The 16,236-nt window shown below is 34.4% G+C and overlaps 1 protein-coding gene across 1 annotated transcript in view; it reads right to left on the bottom strand.

The window, feature by feature from the left end:
- CAPS2 (calcyphosine 2) overlaps positions 1-16,236 on the bottom strand; it is a 107,715-nt gene that overhangs the window by 75,472 nt on the left and 16,007 nt on the right. Inside the window, 5 exon segments of the mRNA XM_031940159.1 lie at positions 3,604-3,617; positions 7,673-7,816; positions 13,297-13,332; positions 13,335-13,360; positions 14,452-14,570. Coding sequence (XP_031796019.1) covers positions 3,604-3,617; positions 7,673-7,816; positions 13,297-13,332; positions 13,335-13,360; positions 14,452-14,570 — 339 coding nt within the window.

Here is a 16,236-nt window from a genome sequence, read left to right as displayed (position 1 = left end):
AGGCAGCTTCAACTCTACTTACGGAGCAGATCCTTAACATGCCCGCATCAACTCCACTTTCCAGGATGGAGGGAGGAGGAGCAGTGGGAGGGGCAGTGATACCACCAGCACCTACCCCCCAGCAACCACCCCCTCCTATGACTAGATTGCAAAAGTCACTATTCAAAACCACAGAAGAAGGGTAAGATATAGCTGATTTGAAAATAAGAATGTATCCTGTGATTCAACAGTTTAACACTTCAGGTCAAGAAAGTAGAAGATATGCTCCTTTTGATATAGAAATCATCAAAAATCTGAAAAAGCCCCACTCTTTATGGGGCTACATGAGCTTATGTTAAGATGTTATTACTGACTTTGGCTTATGAAGTCTTAACCCCTACAGACTGGAAATCTATAACAAGGACATGATTAGAACCTGGACAAAACTTGTGGCTTTCTGAATATAGTGAGTTTTGTAGGATACAAGTCCAACAAAATAGTCAAAGTGGAGTTAATCTTCCAATCACCTACGACCAACTAATAGATGTAGGTTCTTATGCAGACATTTCAGCACAGATTAATTAACTCATTAGCAGCATATGAGGAAATTACTGCTGCTGGTATCAAAGCATGGGCTTTTCTCCCCAGTAAAAACGACAAGATTGAAGCCTTCACAAAAATTGCACAAGGACCAAATGAACGCTTTGCTGATTTTGTGGGACGTTTGCAGACAGCTGTCATATGAACTAAAGGTAAAAATGCAGTAACAGATATTATGATAAAGTAATTTGCTAAAGACAATGCTAATGAGGTTTGTAGAAGAATTATACAAGGACTACACAAGGATGCTCCTTTAGAGATCATAAGATGTTGTGCCACAGTGGGCACAAATACCTTTTATAGCCAGGCCATAGCAGACTTCCCAAAATCCAAACATGGGAAGACAGGGTCCCTTTTGGTAAGGGACTTCCAGAGAGACTTATCAATGCTTTCAATGTGATAAAGTAGATCATCTGAAAGCTCAATGTTGGCATAGAGATAGAGTGAGAAAAAAGGGTGGGAGAACAAAACCTAATACCCCATGTCCAAAATGCAACAGAGGCTTCCATTGGGCATCAGAATGTAGACTGATTCAGGGAAATGGGATGAGGGGCCCATCCCCAGGGCCAAAGCAAAAAATACTTGGGACATGATGGCAGCCGATGCTATATCCAGAGAGTGCCTAGAAGTTTAGTATCCAGATATGACCAATCAGCCAGGAAGCCATATGATGGGAGAAAGGAATTACAATTGGGGAGAATAGAGTTGTATGCAGCTGTATGCAGTTGTATGCAGTATGTATCTACCGAGATACTGCCTGGGAGGTGAAATCTGTTCTTCTCCAAGGCTATGGATCCCTTGCCTCCAGGTACAGTAGGCTCGACCATTTCACCTCCTGAGAGTACTTACAAAACAGTGTCTATCCATACACTGATGTGGGAAACTGGGGAATATGTAGATACTATCCCATTCACTAATACAGGTAGACAATGTGTGATTTATCAACCAGAAGAAGTAGTAATATCAGGTTTACTGATACAGACTGCTAATAAGCAATCTGGTGATAGTAGCCCACATTTTGACTCCAAGCAATAAAATCCAGGAATATACTGAACAGCTGTGATAGCTGACCGACCTATGCTCACCATCAATATAAATGGCATACCATTAGAAGGATTGGTAGAAACTGGTGCAGATCATACAGTCATTAGAAGTGCCAAATGGCCCAGTTACTGGCCAAAGATTAAGGCAGGCACCTACATGTCTGGCATAGGAGGATCAATAGAAGCTGAAGTTAGTGCTACCCCTTTGAGATGGATATTTGAAGGGGAAATAGGAGTTTTTAACTCCATTTGTATTTGAAAAAATCCCCATCAATCTGTGGGGAAGAGACATTGATTTGAGAAAATAAATGAACAGATGGAAACTGTGGGAACTATTCAGCCTGCACTTTCACCTCGTACTCAGTTGCCTAGAGAATGGCCTCTTGATTGTTTCTATTCTATCCCTCTAGATAAGGAGGATATGAAAAGATTTGCTTTTTCAGTACCTAGTGTTAACTTAGCTATGTGTCAAATGTATATTGCTGCTGCTCTTACTCCAGTAAGAAAAGCATTTATAAAAGTAATATTATTACATTACATGGACAATATATTGGGATATGCACCTGAGAAACAAAATGTTAGAAGCATGTCTACAAAAGACCATAGAAACACTAGGGAACTACAAATTGCACATAGCTCCAGAAAAAAATTCAAAGATATGCTCCTCTTCAATATTTAGATATGAAGTATACCCTAAGGTACTTACAGTACAAAAACTTTCCTTAAGAACAGAGAAGCTAAATACCTTAAGTGACTTTCAGAAATTGATAGGAGATATCCAATGCATGTGTTCAGTGTTAGGCTTGAGTACCTATCACTTACAACCATTATATGACATTTTAAGGGGAGACAGTGCTTTAAACTCACCACACCAGCTTACAAAAGAAGCTCAAGAGGCTTTGAGAGAAGTTGAACTGGCTTTATACAATGTGGTTGAAAGAGTCACTCAAAAACCCTTGGAAATATCAGTTTTTGCTATGCAGAATGCACCCACAGCAGTCCTTCATCAAGGAGACAGTGTGATAGAGTGGGTGAGCCTCCCAGCATAACCAGAACAAAACCTTATTCCTTAAACAGTATTTGTGGCTAGAATTTTATTAAAGGCCATTAAGCGAGCAGTACAATTATCTGGGATAAGCTCTGACAAGATATACACCTTTTATACTAATGCACAAATTAATGTATGCTGTGAAATCATCGCAGAGTGGCAAATTTTTATTGGCCACAGCTCCAAATTTTACACATGGGTCTCCCTTAAAGATAACCAGACTATTACATAATTGGCAATGTTTTCTTGAAGAAAAGGTTTCTAAAGTTGCTCTTAAAGGACCAACTATCTTTACAGATGCATCCAAACATAATATTTGCACTGTATGTATACTTTTGTGACAACTATAAAGAGAGTAGTCAGAACTCCTTTTCAGTCCACTCAGCAGAATTAATTGTATGCAATGATTCTGGCTCTTACTTATTATCCAGTAGATATAAATATAATATCTGATTCAGCCTATTAAGTAGGTGGGGTACAAAGAATTGCACAGCCCAAATAAAATTTGTAGCCTCTAACCCTAACCCTAATTACTCTTTTTAACGCACTTCAAGAGCAAGTGAAAGCATCCAGGTAAGATTTATATCTTGCATGTCCACTCTCATAGTGGACTTCCAGGTCCTATTTTTGATGGTCATTCAAAGGCAGACAGCCTTCTAACTATTTGCCCAATACTCCTTTATTTCAAGAAGCCTAAGTATCTCATTTTAAATATCATCAGGGTGCTCGAGCTTTACGTTTACAATCTGGTATAATAAGAGTGGAAGCTAGGAGCATAGTGAAAGCCTGCCCAGCTTGTCTTCCTTTCCATGCTCCTACACTCCCTCCAGGGAAGAACCTTCGTGGTTTGAGACCTAATGAAATTTGGCAAATGGATGTGTCCTATTGTAAATCTGTTGGTCATCTGTCTTTTATTCATGTTGTAGTAGACACCTTTTCAGGATTCACTTTTGCAATAACAGCAGCAAAAGAGACAGCCTGAGTAGTCATTGAATTCCTTATACAAGCATTTGCAATTATGGGTGTGCCACAAGCAATAAAAATAGATAAGGGACCTGCATATACTTATAAACATTTTGCACACTTTTGTGCACAGTATAAGATTTTACACACTATCCTTTAATCATCAAGGACAGGCAATAGTAGAGAGGAGAAACAGAGACATTAAGACACTCCTCCAAAAACAAAAGAAAGGGGGAGCCACAGGTAACTCTAGGAACTTCTAAATCTAGCTCTTTATACTTTTTTGATTTTTGACAAAGATACACTGGCTCCAGTAGACAGGCTTTATAACCCACCAGAAGGGCAATGTCCAGTGCAAGCAGCTCCACTATCTTTAGATAATCGCCAGGTGATGTGGAGAGACCCAGAAAGTGGTGAATGGAAGGGACCAGATAGGTTAACTGCTTGGGGGAGAGGGTTTGCTTGTATCTCTACAGATAGAGAAGGAATAAGATGGGTACCAAGGCCATATTCGCCTTGTCCTTTGGAGAGAGACAGAGCAGACCCTTGAAACAAAGGAGAAGACCCAGGAAACATCAGGTGGTCACTGACTGTGCCCACCACTGAAAGAGCCTGGAAATTATGGCATTTGACTCATGGACATCAAACATTGTTGGACTCCAAAACCCTCAGGAGTCATTGAATTTTCTGAGAAATGATAAGACTGTTGCAGGACTTCAAAATCTGTAGGAATCATTGGATTCCTTAACATATAAAAAGACTGTTGCAGGACTTCAAAAACTTCCAGGGATCATTGGATTCCCTGACACGTGAAGCAATGGACAATAGATTGGGTTTTGGACTATCTCTTGGCTGCTGAAGGAGGCCTGTGTGTGATTGTTGTTTACATACCCTCCTTTTAGGACTTCTGGAAATCTTTTACAACACCATGTTGATTCTTATTGTTTGCACACTCATAATTCCAAATGCTTGTATAAGGAATTCAATGACTACTCGGTCTGTCTCTTTTGCTGCTGTTATTGCAAAAGTGAATCCTGAAAAGTTGTCTACTACAATATGGATAAAAGACAGATGACCATGCACTACATGTGTGTACAATTCATGTTTGTTACACCACATTGAGCCTGTAGTGGCTGATACCTCCCATGCTGATGGGTTTGTCCATACCTGTCTCTAATAAGATCCTTCAGCCCAGAAACCCACTAGTAATATCTGACTTGATTCCCCACTTCCCTTTGGTGTTTTTCATCTCTCTTCCTGAGAAGTCAGGGGGGGCCATGATCACCTCCTTTTCAGTGTTTTCACATCCTTTACTGAAAAGTCAGGAAGGACGTGATCACCTCCTTTTTGGGGTTCTCACCTCCCTGAGAAGTCAGGGATGGTGTGACTACCTGTGTTCTAAAACAAAAGAAAGTAGGAGATACAAAGGGCTGAAACTCTGAGTAGGTGCACTTGGACAACTGAGCACTTAAGGCTAATTACTTATTGGACAATATACTATTAGAATATGTTTGGAAAATGGCCCTTCCCACTATTCTATGCTGGCTCAATCATTTGGTGTATACAGAGGGTGTATAGAAGGGACAAAGGGGAGGAGTAAGACCAGCCAGAGTCACTTTGGGCGGGAGAGGAAGAGAAGGAAGATGGTGGAGATCCTATGGGCATCCAATTCTTTTCTACTCCTAAAGACCAAGAATAAAGATCAAGGACTTTTGCTTATCCTGACTTTGGCTGATTCTCAGATATCCAGGGTGCTAACTAGGTCCTCACAGCCCAGAGAACACAAATTATATATAATGCAATCATTTTAATATATTAATGTGATTATATTTACTAAATATAAATGCACTCGTTCTTATGCCATACATATATACATATATGTTCTATAAATTTGTGATATATGTATAAATATGTATATGTATATATGCATGAACATATGAATTTGGGGAAGATGAAAAATAGTGAGGAATCCAGTATGATTCCAAGTATGCAAGTCTGAAGACTGGAAGGATAGTGTTGCCCTCTACAATAATAGATGTGAGAGTAGCAGGCAGTGGGATTTAGAGATAATGACTTTTTATTGATATGTTGAACGTAAGATGTCTTTAAGACATCTCATTTGAGATGACTGAAAAGCAGATGAAATATGAGACCAGAGGTCAGTAGAGAGGTTAGAGCAGGATAGGTAGATCTGAGAAGCATCAGAATACATATGATAATTAAATTGGAGTTGACAAGATGTCCAACTGAAATGATATAAAAGGATAAGAAAAGAAAAAAAGGTTCTTGGGAAAATCTTGAAAATCACTTATATTTATGTGTGATCTAGATGAAGATCTAGCAAAGCAGACTGAGAAGGCATGGTCAGATGGATAGGAGGGAGTGGTGTTCTGAAAATCTAAGATGAAATTTCAAAAGAGTAAAGTGATCAACAGTGTCAAAAACCACAAAGAAGCAAAAAGGGATGAGAACTGAGAAAATGTTATTGAATTTAGCAATTAACAGATCACTAATAACTTTGGAAGGAACAATTCAAATGAAATGATGAAGTCAGAAGCCAAATTAAGAAGAGACTGAAAAGAAAAGCAGGAAGTATTGCATTTGTTCAGCAGCATCTATATAAGAATGAATGCAGCAAATAGTGGAAGTGATCTAAATATCCAAGAATAAAGCTTGGTAGGCTCAAAGATTCAAAGGAAGGTAGTAAAGAGTTGAATTGGTTAATCAAGTCAAGATGGAGAGAAGAGAAGAGTGTGGCTAGGCCAGGGGAGATGGCCTAAAAGAGAAGTGAGGGGAAAATTAAGGAAATAAAAGTTGTGAAGTAAGACCTTCATGAACAAAAAGTTTTGTAAGGAAGAGATGAAAATCCAATAAGTTATATAAACCAATGATTAGATAAGAGGATTTTTAAATTCTTGAAATGGGAAGTGGTACCTTTGTGGATGATGGTAAGATCAGGATTATGAATAACTTTCTGTGGCTAAAGTGTGGTAGAGGTATGGAAATGGGAAATGGATTATCATATATTAGAATTTAAGAAAGCCAATTTGGCTAAACAATAGTATGAAGGGAGAGAAGTAATAGACTGTGGGTAAGAAGAGATTCCAAAAAAAATCACAGTCTATACAGGAAGGATCTCATATTTTAAAACACAGAGGGATCAAAAACACATTCATAAATCACATTTCCCCCCCCTTCTAGGAAAAATGTGCATTGCAGAAAAGGGCAGGAGGAATTTTACCCACATCGCTTAAATTGTCATTTTCTTCCCCCCTTCACTTTTTTTTTCATTAAGCATCTAGATGACTACACCAAAGTTAAATGAGGAAGAAATGACTTTTTTTATTTATAATTTTTTTGAGATATCATAGAAGGTGATCTGGGCCCTATTTACTTTTACTTTTTCTTTTTAAAGCCTTTTATTTTCAAAACATATGCAAAGATAGTTTCCTTGCAAAACTTTGTGTTCTAAGTTCCCCTACACCACATAAAATGATGATATTGGTGCTCAATAAACAACAAGAAGTAAAAGTTTGTTGAATTGAATTCTAGGTATGGAACTTTATGGACCTTTTCTAGAAGATAGTGTGAGAAGTCTAGATTGACTGAAATGGAGAACATGAAAAAACAAGAAGAAAAGCAGGATGGAACAATAGCTCAGGATCCTACATCCAAAAACGTAGTTGATGAGGTAGGAGAGAGGGGGAATGTTTACCAAGAAACTGGTGGTCAGGGTGACATCAGAAGAGAGTCTTCTTACGTCAGAGAGGTCAGTTAGGAAGGAGATTCAGTAGTTGAAGCATGTAGGTCATGAGGGACTGAACTAGATAAACATTACTGAAAATGGCAAGGCAAAAGGAAGGGAGACTTCTCCAAAGGAATAATTTAAAAGATTTTTGCTGTTTTATTTTGATAAAGCAAAATTGGAGAATTAAAGAACAGGATGAATCTAAGAAAGAAAAATGCTGTCTAAAAACTGCACAGAATCTAAAAGGAGAAATGTAAACTGCTTTATTGCTAGTCATACCTTTCCAGGCACTTCTAACTGAAAAAAATTTCAGGGCCTGTTTAAAATCCATTTTACATAGAAGACCATTCCCTTTCTTGTCCAAATGCTGGAAGTATTTTCCTAATCCTGTTAAAATACAAACAACACTTTGATGTAATTTCTCTTTTAATAGATCTGTTCATCAAGAAAAGAGATAAAATAAAAACTAAACAACTTATTCAGGAATGGCTCAAATTGAAATTGATTATTTTTCCACACAAAAATGACATGATCAAGGTAATCTATGGAAAGAATAAATAATAATAGCTACAATTTATATGGCATATACTATGTGCCAGGACTATGCTAAGCATTTTTTTGATTATCTCACTTGATCTTCATTAACAATCCTAGGAAGGAGATGATATTATTTCCATTTTACAAATGAAGAAACTGAAACAAACAGAAGTGGAGTGACTTGCCTACACCCACACAGCTTTTAAATTATTATTTTATTATTATTAATATGCTTCTGCAATCATAATTGAATTTGGATCTTGCTGATTTGAGGCCCAGATCTCTGTCCAATGTATCACCCAGCCTGATGTTATAGAAGACCAAATAGACAGACACTTATAGCTAATGGTAGCTACTATCCATACTGGTTAACTATTGACCATTTCTATACTATTGTAAAGTACCTATTTGCAAAGTCTGAAGGATACCACATTATCCTCTCAGAGACACAGGGAAACAATCTGGAAAATAAACCAGAGCTGTAGTACCACGCTGTGGTAAAAGTTTTATTTACAATTTAGATAAAGATTTTTTTAAAAAGCAATGTATTGCTGGATAAGTGTATAAACATCCTTTGTTTCAATAACAAAATCTCTCTGTGTTCTCCCTGGTGAATATTCTCTATGTCTAAGAACTTCCTTAGGTCTTTTATTACATTCATATTTTTTTTCTATTTCTATTGTGACTAAATACTATTTCTAATCTCATTATTTGGATACTGCCAAACACTCGGAATGCTTTGTTTATGATACTGGTAGTTCTAAATGACTTTGAGTTCCTTAAATTAGTTAAGAATTAACATATATCTACCTACTATACATAAGGAATTCTATGCAATTCGAGTTTAAAATCATTTTCCCAGCCAAAATCCATCTAGGGGCATGTTCTTAGTTTCCTTATTTTTCTTCCATATGCAGTTGACTTCATTGAATTTATCTTTAAGTCAAAATTTTGCTTTATCCTCAAGTAATATAATATAAATAAATTTATTTCTTCTTAACAACTTTTGTATAACAAGTTTTAAAAGAACAAAAAAGAAACTAGCAAACCAAAAAACCTCCCTAAAATATAACTAGAGTTTGTTTTGTCCAAAACAAAACACTTGGTTTGATTTAGATGATGAATTTATGACTAATATATCTGATAACATCTGATCACAAGGAACTCACTTAGACTCATTTAGTAAATAGTGACAGTTCACATCTCTGTCCACTCTTCCAACTATTGCTGTCAAATTGAGATGAGCCTCAAACAGGAAGAGGCATGTTTTCCTAAAGAAAAAGAGCACCTTTGCAACATTCAAACATGTGAGAACTGAGTACAATAAATAACACACTCAGAAACTGATTCAAGAAGGGGAAAAGATCTAGTTCTTGGTGGGGATATCAAAAATAAATATAAATATAAATAAAGAATGCAGAGGCAAAATAGAATGTCATAATCAAAACAAATGAGTCTTACTAAAAAGCACATAACCAAAAAAAGAGGGATATTTTTCTCTGAGACACACCTATAAAATGAAATACTTTTCAAACCTGTTTAAAATCTGGCTGTCTTGGAAGTTCTTTCCTATCCAACTGTCATAAGGATGTTCCCACTTCTGTCAAAATATGAATGCTCCTTTGATGCAATTTCTCATTATGAGTGTGTGTGTGCTAACGCGCTTGTGTGTGTGCTAGTGCACGTGTGTGTACTCATTATAAGAAATAACTCTTGAAAAAAGGATTAAGGGAGGATTTACTGGAATTAAAGGCAATGTAAAAACAAAAGACATCAAAGAAAAAAAATCTAAAATATTTGTTCAGATTAAATGTTTTGATATTTAGAACAAAAGAAAGTAGACAAAAATAGACTAGGGAATTGATTCAGTAAAACACTATTAAATTTTCCTTGTTAATATGCCTGAAGCATAGATTTATTAATGTCACTACACATCTCAAAACCCTTTAATGATTCCCTATCAATTAATAAAATTCAAAGTTGAATTTTGAAAATTTTAAGTTCTACCATTCAAACCTTTTTATAGTGTCATGCTGTCTTAAGTTTCCTACTTATTTCACATTATTGACCTTCTATCCATATTTAAAGCTTCATCTAAACTAGAATACTCATCACTTTCTTGATGTGCCCTATACTCTCCTGCATCTATTCCTCTGTTCACTGTGTTTCATTAATCTCACATATGTATCTTTTATCCCTTTTTCACTTGTACTTAACCACTCTGCAACATTTAGTTCCACTGAAACTTTTTCCATTGTCTTCTGTTATCTTTCTCTTCTCAGAAATAATCACTCAGAAATTACCTTTTTTCCTTCTTGGTCTCTGAATAAACCTTTTGAATCATATCTAACTTAGAAGATATATTAATTTATCTATCAATAAGAATTCATTAAGCACTTGGACCACTTCTTCCAATCTCCATGTTAGCATTTGCCTTATATGAGTTCTCTATAAAACAATAGTTTAGGCAAATGTACATTTGGAATTTCAACAGCATGGCCAGCCCAGAGAACTCACAGAATGCAAACACTCACATGGAAATTATAAGAAGTGATACAATAATACTCTCAAGTTCTCTCTAAAGAATTTTGAAATTTATTGTGAAATATGGAAGAAACTGGAAAAGGTCTTTCCAGCATAACATGCCCACATTAAAGAAGATGCTGTGCTCTATAAGCAAAATAGAACTGTAGTATCTCAAAAGAAATATAAGATTCACAAATTTACAGCCATATTCACTTCAAATGATCATATGGACTATATATATCTGACCTATGGTAGAGCCTTCTGAGCTCATAAGGTCTGATCACTCATGGTTGCACATACTGTGCAACTTTAACCCCCAAATAGTGATAACATTTTGGTCCTATTTGAGAATAATGGAGAGTCATCATTGAACATTAACTCTGTGGCAGACACTGTGCTAAGAACTACATAGTTCAATCTATTTATTGTATAAATTAAAAAAAACCCCTCTAAAACCAAGAGCTTAAGAGATGGAATGGAAACTCATATCTAAACCTAATGCTACTGTCATGGTAGCAAGCCTGTCTTTTAGGATGGACAAAAGAGTTATCTGTCAAAAGAGTTATCTGAAGAAATTTCATACATGGAAAAGCATTTATACACACATATGTCTTCATGGATAGAAGTTACAGTCTGGAAAATTTTGGCTCACTAAAGATTAAAAAAAAAAAAAAAAAACTTCCCAACAACTCATGTTGTCTTAAAAGAGGATGAACTTCCCTCTAAAAAAGTGAAATAACTATTAAGTGAAGAAGAAAAAAAGAAAGAAGGAGGAGGAGGTAAAAGAGGAGGAAAAAGAGAAGAAGAAGAAGAAGAAGAAGAAGAAGAAGAAGAAGAAGAAGAAGAAGAAGAAGAAGAAGAAGAAGAAGAAGAAGGAAGAAGGAGTAACTGCTCACTATATTCCAGACATGTACTAATAGCTTGAGGGTACAAAGTAAAAAAATGAAATAGTTTATGCCCTCCAGATATTTACAGTCTAGTTATAGGAAACAATATATACTTATACAGGTCTATACAAAATAGATACAAGGTAGTTTGGGGAAGAAAAGCACTGGTGGCTTGTATGATCAGAAAGGGCATCTTGTAGAAGATAGTACTTGAACTTAGTCTTCCAGGAAGTTAGTGATTCTAAAAAGGAGGAGTGAGGACACAGTGAATTTCAGCAATTAGAAATATCCAATGAAAAGTTATGTAGATGGGAGATATCTTGAGAGGATAGTGCAGCTAGTCTATAGTTATGTATGCAAAAAGGAGAACAATTTAATACTGTTTAAGTGTTACTCTATTAATAGTTATATCAGTGTTAATAATACTAGAAAGATAGATCAGGAATAGGTTTTATAGGGCTTTAAATGCCAGCTAAATGATTATAGGGGATATAGTCACTGGTGCAGATTCATGATCAGATATGTAGGCAGAGACATAGTCAAATATAATGTTAGTAAAAATTACATTGGCAGCTGTGTAGAGAATTTGTTAGAATAAGAAGATGCTATCCCAATAATTCAGAACAATACTGAAGGAGGCCTAAACTATCCTGGTGGTTGAGTAATTTTTTTTTTTAATTTGGAGGGACTTTATTTTCTTATAGTTTTTTATTTACAAGATATATGCATGGATAATTTTTTAGCATTGACAATTGCAAAACCCTTTGTTCCAATTTTTCCCTTCCCTCCCCTGACCCGCTCCCCCAGATGGCAGGTTGACCAATACATGTTAAATATGTCAAAACATACATTAAGTATACGTATACAAATCCATACAGTTATTTTGCTGTACAAAAAGAATCAGACTTTGAAATAGTGTACAATTAACCTGTGAAGGAAATAAAAAATGAAGGCAGACAAAAAAACAGAGGGATTGGGAATTCTACATAGTGGTTCACAGTCATCTCCCAGAGTTCTTTCACTGGGTGTAACTGGTTCATTTCATTATTGCTCTATTGGAACTAATTTGGTTCATCTCATCGCTGAAGAGGGCCATGCCCATCAGAATTGATTATCATATAGTATTGTTGTTGAAGATACATTGATCTCCTGGTTCTGCTCATTTCACTCAGCATCAGCAAAGATCTGAGTTTTATAATATTATAAGTGCAATGATTTTGTAAATTCTACTGGATACCTACAACATAGTGAGGGTACCTTCTTCAATGTTAGTGAGTCAAAGAAAATCCCCGTGTGAGAAATACTTTAAAGTATTCTGCTATCTAATGGGAATATTCTGATCACATGGACAATTTCCATTAATAAACTTTTCTTATAGATTGAGTGGAATAATTAAATACACTTACAGACTTCCTACCAAATCACCTATTTAAATTACTTGTTATTTATATATTATATGTGAATATCTATTATATATATTTGTGTGTTATATACATATATACACACATATATATGTAAAGACATATATATTATAAAAAGATAAGATTTTCTGTATCTACCTGTCTTCCATACTAGAACATCAATTCCTTGCAAATAGGGATCATTTTATTCTTTGTACTTGTTTTTCCAATGACTAGAACATAGCACACATTAATAAATGTCTGATGATTGATGACAAGGAGAGGGTACCTTTTGAAGTGACTATTAGGGCTTAGTGAGCTATTCATTATGTACTACTACTTCAACTACATTTCCCCCCATACTTGCTATGGCAATCAATGGGGAAAAGAAAATTGTATAGATATATTTTGGCTTTATACTTTTTTGGACTAAAGCTACAATTTTATTACTACGGAGAACTTTCAAGGAGTAAACTTTCCCTACCAATACAAATGATCATCTGCTCTGCAACTTAAGAGTCTTAGAGAGTTATATATCCTGCATTGTGTGGTTAAATGATTTGACTCGTGAAGATACTTCTGTCACTCTCTTCCTGTTCAAATCATTTCCATTTTCTACAAATTATTTTCTGCAATTAGAATATTTATAATAGTTTGAAGAGATTCTTTCCTCCTGTAAAAGCCTTAGTCCTCTTTTTAAAACATCTCTGATTCTATACAGTTTGTTTTCTACTCACAAGAAAAAGAAAACTGTCAATTAAACAAGTGAATATCCTTCCACCAAGAACTAAAATCATAAAATCTAGTTAAGAGCTGCTTTTAAATGTTCTATCATTTTTTAAAAAGTCACTTCAATGATATTTTCAATGAATTTGCATTTATGAAAGCAATCAGTCCTTTTGTCAGGAATAAAACAAATTAAATCATTTTAAAAAGGATAAAATACTTGATGAATGAACACTATAATATAAATAAAATAAAATTTTAATATCACTTTAAACATTTTAGTCACTTAATAAAGTAATAGCAATTATTTTACTTTGCAATGCTTTGCTATTCAGGTAAAGTAGCAATGTAATATGAACAAATGCTACAATAACAAAAAATGTACAATAAACTACAATTGGATTTAAATTGGTGTGAATAATGAATCTTTGGAAGTGATTATTCAAGCTTGCAGTTGATATTTCCATTGGTCTGGGACCAATTATCCTTTTTTATATAATTTTAACTTTGAAGAATGAGATTCAAATGCATGCTTCTGTTTCTGGGGATTCATGATTCACATCAATTGGTATCTAATTATAAAATAAAGTATGGAATTATTATTACATACAGTGATCAATATTGAAAATCTAAATTCTTTTATCTGTTACAGTACCCAAACAACATTTCAAAGGTTTTAGTTTTTGCTATCAAAAAAATACTATGATTTACAATTTTTATTATCTTAAAACTGTAAAAATTTTAAAGCCTAACAAGATAAATAAGATCAAGTTTCTTATTAAAATGTATTTTTAATTTTATATTATTTACTATAAATAATATGTATGACATATAAAACATGATATAAAAATAGAATATTTAATGCTTTAGAGGTTTTTAATGACCCAATATTAAAACTCAATACAGCAAAGAATGACAATTTAAAGTTATTCATGATTTAGATTGTTTTCTCTCCCATTGTACTCTCTAAGTGAAAAATTAATCTAGAACTTACCTGAGACTGTCCAAAGTTAATTGATCAACATATGTGATTCTAAGAATAATTAATGCATTGTCTTTTATGCTTTTTGGAAAACTAAGATGATCAGAACTCAAAAATGTCAAATTAGTACCCTGAAGACAATGACAAAAAAGAAAGGTTCACATCTTTGAAGTACATAGATTATTTAAAAGTGTCAAAATTACTAACTAATGCTGATACTTAGCAAAGAATAATTTTAAAATCCTCAAAAAGTACATTGTGGGACAACTATGCATATTTTGGTTAATTCTTTAAATTTTCTATAAGAAATGGAAGAATCCATTTAAACATATCATTATATTAAATAAATGATAAAACTAAGTGAATTTTTTACTCAAAATAAAATAAAACTCAACTGTTCATGCCAATAAAAATTGGGAAAGAAAAACTCAGTTCAACATATAATGTGATTTCTCCAATGTATAGAAATGGTACTAATGAGAGATGGTCATGTATTTTAAGCAATGTAGATTTTGCTAACAACTCTCTACACTTTTTATTTCCCAAGTTGGTGAAACTGATATGGGTGGTCCATAGCCAAACACCATGTTTTTTTTTTCATATTAAGAGAACTGAATGAACTTAAGCTCATTTATTCACAGAACACTTATTAAGCCTTGATTGTGCACAAAGCACTAGATTAGCCATTTGCTCCTAAAATTATATTAACAGAAATGGGAACAGAGCTAGGGAATGGACATTTGAATTTAGTACCATAGGGAACACCTAAATGAGCAAACTCCCTCTACCAATACAGATAATATTTGTGTTGCAATTTATACTATGAAAATTTCCAGAGGCATGGATAAATTAAGAGTCACACAGCCAGTATGTGTTAAGACATGGGACTTGAACTCAGGTTTTCCTGATGTCCCTCAACAATAAGTATGTAAGGGAATTTTGGTTCTAATTCTTCAAGATAATCTTGTTCTATCAAACAAAACAGAAAATGCAAGGGGAAATAATGGGAATGTAGGATTGAGCCCATATTTCCTTGTGGGGAGGGGGGATATTGTGCATCTTAAAAGAACCAGTGACTAAGAAGGAAGCTAAATCTGTTTAGAAATCATGCTTGTTTTCTTATTTTTTTAATGTCACACAAGAGAATTAAAGGATTTTCTCCTCAAAAGTAATTCATCATCTCATTAATTTTAATCAGTTTAACATCAGCATCAATTTATTAAAATTCAAACAGTATCTCTTGCATGTACAGAATTGTTTTACATGTTATCTTCAACTTTCCTCCTATTAAAATTTGTGGGCTTTTTGAAGGTAGAGATAATATTTTTCCTTTTCTTCCTATCCCCAGCACACAACAAAATTGTAGGCAAAGTATACATACTTTACATACATAGAATTTAATAAATGCAACAGTAATACATATATACATTATTATGTTACCATATTGAAGATGCTACTTCATATGTTAAGATTTGCAAAACATTTTAGATTTATCTTTGCCTCATTTGAGTCTCAGAAATACTGGAAGACAGCAAGTACTCAAAACTCTGTTTGATAGAGGAAGACACAGGAGCACTATGAACTTACATAACAATCCTGTATTCATGTTATGAATCAGTGACAAAGTCACTTTAAACTGTCTTCTGATCTTATGTCATCAAGCCATTATTACAATGCTTCCTTTCTAAATTATAGTAATATGTCACAAATACAGTTAGTCAAATCTTGTTGTTTTTTCTTACTTCATAGATTAGCAGAACTCAAAAAGAAAACAGTTTTACTAGAAAAATCAATTAA

This window comes from Sarcophilus harrisii, chromosome 5 (assembly GCF_902635505.1).
Source record: "Sarcophilus harrisii chromosome 5, mSarHar1.11, whole genome shotgun sequence".
NCBI classification, from domain to species: Eukaryota; Metazoa; Chordata; class Mammalia; order Dasyuromorphia; family Dasyuridae; genus Sarcophilus; species Sarcophilus harrisii.
Note: the sequence above shows the minus strand (reverse complement) of the source record. Positions and strands in the feature narration are given on the sequence as shown.